The sequence below is a fragment of the Astyanax mexicanus genome, chromosome 13, assembly GCF_023375975.1.
Source record: "Astyanax mexicanus isolate ESR-SI-001 chromosome 13, AstMex3_surface, whole genome shotgun sequence".
In the NCBI taxonomy this organism is placed as follows: domain Eukaryota; kingdom Metazoa; phylum Chordata; class Actinopteri; order Characiformes; family Acestrorhamphidae; genus Astyanax; species Astyanax mexicanus.
Genome location: NC_064420.1, coordinates 6,876,501 through 6,882,500, shown reverse-complemented (window position 1 = coordinate 6,882,500; position 6,000 = coordinate 6,876,501). Strand labels below are relative to the sequence as shown.

General features: G+C 40.8%; 1 protein-coding gene across 1 annotated transcript in view; it reads left to right on the top strand.

Moving 5' to 3' along the window:
• syde2 (synapse defective 1, Rho GTPase, homolog 2 (C. elegans)) overlaps positions 1 to 6,000 on the top strand; it is a 62,893-nt gene that overhangs the window by 41,269 nt on the left and 15,624 nt on the right. The window contains exons 5-6 of the mRNA XM_015602265.3: positions 4,569 to 4,750; positions 5,263 to 5,494. Of these exons, the coding sequence (XP_015457751.3) occupies positions 4,569 to 4,750; positions 5,263 to 5,494 (414 nt within the window). The remainder of the gene's footprint in view (positions 1 to 4,568; positions 4,751 to 5,262; positions 5,495 to 6,000) is intronic.

The following is a 6,000-nucleotide window of genomic DNA, read 5'->3' as shown; positions in this document are numbered from 1 at the left end:
CCTGCTGCTGCTATAAAATCTACTTTAAAGCAGAATAAAAGCGCAGTATCAGACCCAGCACTGCACTGCAGTCCATATTATTTTGTTTCTAAACTAAAAGCAGAGGCATATCTGAGTGGAAAAGGTGTAAAATATTGTGTTTAATGGTACCAGTGTGCTGGAACGACCATCCCTGTCAAATAAGCCTAATATTCATTCGAAAAACTGTGGTTTCGGGTCGCAGGTTGCAGCCACAAGGATCTGGCTCAGTTTAACTGAACTCGCGTAGGGGTGGAGCATTGGAGACTTCAGAAGGAGAAACTCAGACCTCAGTAGCTCAATCACGCATTTTAAAATCATGGTGGAGAGAGCTCTATGACCTGAAAGGGTTTAAAAATGATGCCGAGCTGTCTCTCTCTCTCTCTCTCTCTCTCTCTCTCTCTCTCTCTCTTTTATGCTCTCTCTGACAGAACATAACCTGGAATCGGATTCATTCACTCTATAAAGAGACTGCATCACACCCACCTAGTTTAAAATGATTCTTCTGCATGCTCAGTGTAATTACCCATTCTCACCAGAGAGGGCACTAAATCCCCCAAATTCAAAAACTTACAAACATCAGCCTCAACAAAAGCATATTAAATTATGAACAGAAGTTTTTGGATGCCTGTTCATTTATTAATTCTTCTAATATCGAGGCTTTTGTTGGAGTAACTGTCTCTGTACTGTCCAGGCAATAATTTATATTAGATATTGAAGCATTGCCATTCTCCAACTCATCCCAAAAATGTTGGATGAAGGACCATCAATCCAGAGAACACTATTCCACTGCTCCACAGCTCAATGCTCATACTAAGTTCATACTCTTATACCCTGACATGAGGTTATGGGATAGCAGTATGTAAATTCATCACCTCAGAGGTGGCTTGAATAAGCTGTCTTAAGTTGTGAGGGGTTTTCTTGTGAGTGGCCAGCAATGGGAATGTGAATTATACACCATAGAAGAAATAATGATGGTGACTGATAGCCTCTGGCTAGAACTGTGTATGTGAACAGACAGAAATTACATCCACATTCAATGCAGGAGACACCGCCCACATATCCCACAGGTCAGTGCAGCGTTCTTTCTTTAGCTAACATGCGACATTGCTATGGGAGTTATGGGACACCATACTAGTTCCTGTTCCATTACTTTTACATGCAAATCCTATAAAAGTAGAAACTTTTGTCAGTGTGTCCTTTTTATGTTAGCTACAGATTTATACACATTTATGCAAGAATTGGACTTACAGTACCAGTTCAAAGTTAGTACACATCTTCCCATTTAATTTTTTGTTTGTTTTGCCTTTTTATTTCTGCGTTGTAAATGAACACTGCAATCATCCAGACTGTGAAGAAATCATAAGGAATCATGTAGTAACTTCAAAGTGTTAAATATAGACTGTGTATAGCTGGACAGAGCATCATCTCTCAAAAGTGAAGCCACCACAGGTCGGGCGCCCCCTGCTGTTCGGTTGCAGAAAGCTGTGTAACCCCACCCATCCCCATAGGTTTCAATGGCAAAACAAACAACATTCAATCACATTTTTTTCTAATATATTGTAATTCTACCTTCTTTATTTAAATGCAACAGCTAGTGTAACCTCTGCTTATATTGTCAAATTTTTATATCCCCACAGAATTCATTTTTTAAAACAATATTCAGTTCTATTAAAAAAGGTGTGGTTATTGTTAAAGGGCTGGTTATGGGCGGGACCAATAACAGACAGTCAGCTCTGCTCTGCTCTGCAGTCTGTGACCTCGAGGCAGCCCTCAGGGGCGGGGTTATTTAAATGAGTAGGCGGTCTCTCCACAGTCTTTCTCCCTCCTCTGGTGTCTACTGCGCAGACTCGGGTATCAGGATCGCCAACATGGAGAAATTCATTTTCATTGAATGAATGGGAACGGCGACACGGCGTCCATCTTTTTTACAGTCTCTGGTGTTAAACAAACCAAAAATCTTATCAAGGAGCTGTTAACTTTCTGAGGCAGGTAACTTCAATGAACTTATCCTGTGCAACAGAGCAAGTCTAGCTCTACCTTTATTGGAGCGGTGATGAGGGCCAGTTTCATCACAACGTTTTTGATGGTCTTTTGCAAGTTCTTAAAATGTTTCAGATTGACTGACCTTCATTTCTTAAAGTATTATTTTTTTTTATTTAAGAAAGTGCCAAGAAATACAAAGCTGTAATCTAAGACAGAGGTACTATTTTGAAGAATCTAAATATATATAAAACATATTCTGTTTTTGTTCATTATTTTGATGACTTTAGTAGTAATCTACAGTGTGAAACTTTTTTTTTTTAAATGATGGAAAACCACTGATTTTAAGATGTGTCCAAACTGTTGACTGGTACTGTTCTTTCTAAAAAGAGCTGGGAAATATGACAAAATCTTATTGTACCATGATCAATTTCTAATTTTGATTTTAAATTGATATTTGCATTGTAGTGTACTGTCTGACATTTTGACCAATTTTATGGTACTTTGCAATCACAGATCTTTATAAAATATTATAGTACTTTTTGTAAGCAGAGTTGAATCTTCCATGGCATCCCTCGCAAAACCTTTTTGTAGCACTTTTTTTTATTATTATTATTATTTTTAACAATAAGTGATGTTCTGGCTAAGATTCCAGGCTCTTTGTAATGAGGTTTTACCAGACGGTTTATGTAAGCAGTTAATCCAAGATTTTGCAATGAAGAGTGACACCTAACCCAGATTAAGCAGAAGTGCCGTGAGGACTGCGCCTTTCTCTCCTGAACGCCGTTCCTAATCCCGGCTAATTCCTAATCCACTCTCTCCTGTGTGAGATTAGTGGGTCGGATTAATTCAGTTAATCACTTTCTCTCTACTCCCATCTGAAGTATGTTGTAATTAAAGAATCCAGACTGGCCTGAGCCAAGTCTACACTTCTTTACTACATATGTGTGTGTGTGTCTCTTTCTGTGTGTGTGTGTGTGTGTGTGTGTGCACGCCTGGCCAATGAAATGCTATTCCTAGCCGAGCCATTTGCACTTCCTCGGTCAGAGGTGATGCCTGGCTGAATTAGCTGTTCTATTTGGAGGCTGTTAATCGGAACCGTTGTTCGCCAAGAGGGTTCTCCGGTTCTCTTTCTTCTTTCTCACTGTCCTCTGATCACGCCTCGGCCTCTGGAGGCCTCATCAGGTAAAATTAGACCCCATTCATCCGCACAGGATGAAGGGCACTTCTCCCGCCCTATTTTTCTGCCTTTTTTTTTTTTTTTTTTTCTTTTTCCTTTCAACCTGCTTTCTAGACTATTCCGGCAGTTTGGCCCGGAACCGCTTTAAACCCTTAAATCCAGTCCAGTGTTATTGTTCCAGATCCCGTCTCCTGATAAGCAGTGTTGTTTTCACGCTGGCTCCCGTTTTTAATGTCATTCACCGAGAGAGCGAACGCTCAGGTGTGAAAATCCCGTCTCTGGAACGCTCCCCCGCCCTCCGCCGTTCCCAGCCCCGGCGTTCCGGGCCAAATTCCAGCACCTCTCAGAAGCCACCACAACAATAGGCTTCCCTCTGGCTGCCAAGCAGAGTGGGAGCCGCCAGCGCTCTGCGAGAGGAAGGGAAAAGTGGAGCAGGCAGGAGTAGCCCTGTGAAAGGCTGAGTAATGACTCTCTGCTTTATGAGATTATACTCACTGTAATTTGTCAGATTCTGCATTCGCCTGGGAGGAATACACATTTACTGCACGGCTGGAGTGTGTGCTGGGGGACTTTCGGACCTTAACTTGGGTATATTTTTAAAGTGTTTAAAGGTCTCATTCCATCGTTTTTTTTATTCATTTTAAAATGATCTAGTTGTGGTCTCTAGTGTAAATGAATAAAATCCATGTGAGCCATTTTTTTGTGAGAAAAAAAAAAAAAAGTGCTCAGGTGTTTCTATTTAGCCCTGCTTTAGATCACTGGATTAGTGGTCTCTGAAGAAAGACAGGTTTTGGCTCTTGCTCATGAATATTCATACAAGCAAACATATCACCTCTGATTGGCTAACAGCACTGCAGCAGAAACGTCTACAGTCTTTCCCTACAGTCAGTTTTACAGCTCTAATACGAAAAGGAAAAAAAAAATGTTTTTAGAGATACAGCCTTAGTTTTAAAGATAAAGCACTAAGTGCTAGGTAAAGTTAACCCCTTAAACTTCGCTTAACGCTGAAGCGTTATAAATGTTTTGAGCCGAGTGTAGGCTGCCCGCCCCAGTGGCGCTCTCCCCGCAATCCAGAAAAAATGTGTCAACTGGTATTTAAAGTAACAGCTTAACACAGTATATAAATTCAACTTCCACATTCAGTGCTGCTTAGGCTGCTTAGACTTTTAAAGATACTTAGATACGTAGAATTCTCTGAATCTCTTTGGAGCAGGTAAATAAAAATGAGCTGTGGAGCTTTTTATGTTGATGTTTTATGTTTATTCTAAGATGTAAATCCTGCATTATTCTTTATCACCATCAAATATTTGAAAAATAGAAATTTTACAATAATTTCTCTCTGTTTCTCCATCTTTCTTCCCTTCTTGTCTCTCCTCTTCTATTGTAGGTGTTCTCAAAGACTATCTGAGAGAGCTGCCGTTTCCTCTTATCTCCAAGCCTCTGTATGAAGCAGTGATTGACTCCATGGCCAAGCGGCCGCTGCTTATCGGATCCGGCGGCTGCGAGAACGATCCGGCCGAATCGGAACACACAGTCAGTCTGCTGGAAACCCTGCCTGAGGTTGAGAAGGTATAAAACAGTGTTTCATATTCATATACTACATTCTAAACCTTTGAAACATGATGGTCACTTTGTGTTCTCTGAATATTTTAAATGTTTCTGGAGACATTTACAAATAATGTAGCATGCAGTAAATAATGTGAAGAAATGATAGGAAAGTTTAACCAGGAGACTTCTTGCTCTCAGCCAATCACCAGCTTCCACCTGCTTTTAAAAGATGCGCACTGGATTATAAGGCCCACTTTTGATTTTTGGAAAAATTAAACGAATTTAAGTGCGCTTCATGGTGAGAAAAATACAGTAGCAATGAAATTTGAATTCTTAAGAATATTAGGACATTGCATTTAGAATATTTAAATAAAACCCTCTTTGTTTGTGGTGACAGGCCTAGCTTTACCTGATTGTGGTTTAGACATGCATTATGTCATTAGCCCAGTAGCATTGGAGAGGTTTAATGTTGCACAGTTTGTATCAGCAAAACCTTTAAACAGCCATTTCACCCTCGCTCTGTCTCCTTTCAGATGACTCTGCGGAAGCTCCTAGACCACCTGAAGCGCGTGGCTTCTCATCACGAGGTGAACAAGATGACGTGCCAGAACCTGGCGGTGTGTTTCGGGCCGGTCCTGCTCAGCCAGAGACAGGACGCCTCGTGCCACAGTAACCGAGTGTTTGTGGACTCTGAGGAGCTGGCCAGCGCCCTGCACTTCAAGAAGCACATCGAGGTCCTGCACTATCTGCTGCAGCTCTGGCCAGGTAAGAGAATACTGCATAAGTACACAGTCATACTAAAAACTGAACCCACCTGCAGCCAATTCACCAGAACATGTGAATCAGCTCAGCTGTGCTTCCTGAGTTTACAGGAAGAGATGAGACTAAGGTTTCTAGCAGATACTGGACTGTTAAAGGCTTTATTTAAACATTTTATCATTTGTAGGTTAAATATTGCATAATTTTTGCACTACAAGATGCACCCAAAAACCCTTAATGTATAATACGATGCACCTTATGTATGAATTTTACCAGTCAGGTATTAATGTGCATGTAATGTAAAGCCCCTTCGCTGAAGTACAGTGTTGTACAGGAGTTCCAGTAAAGTTTCTCCAGCACAGAGGCTGGAGCAATTTTAGCATTAGCCGCTAATCGCGGCTAGCACTGCTGCTAACCGTGCTGTTAAAAATATTGGAAAAATCTATGCTTACTGTTAAAAAAACAGAAGCACTTTACTCATCCAAATAAATAGATTTTAGAAGAGAAATCTG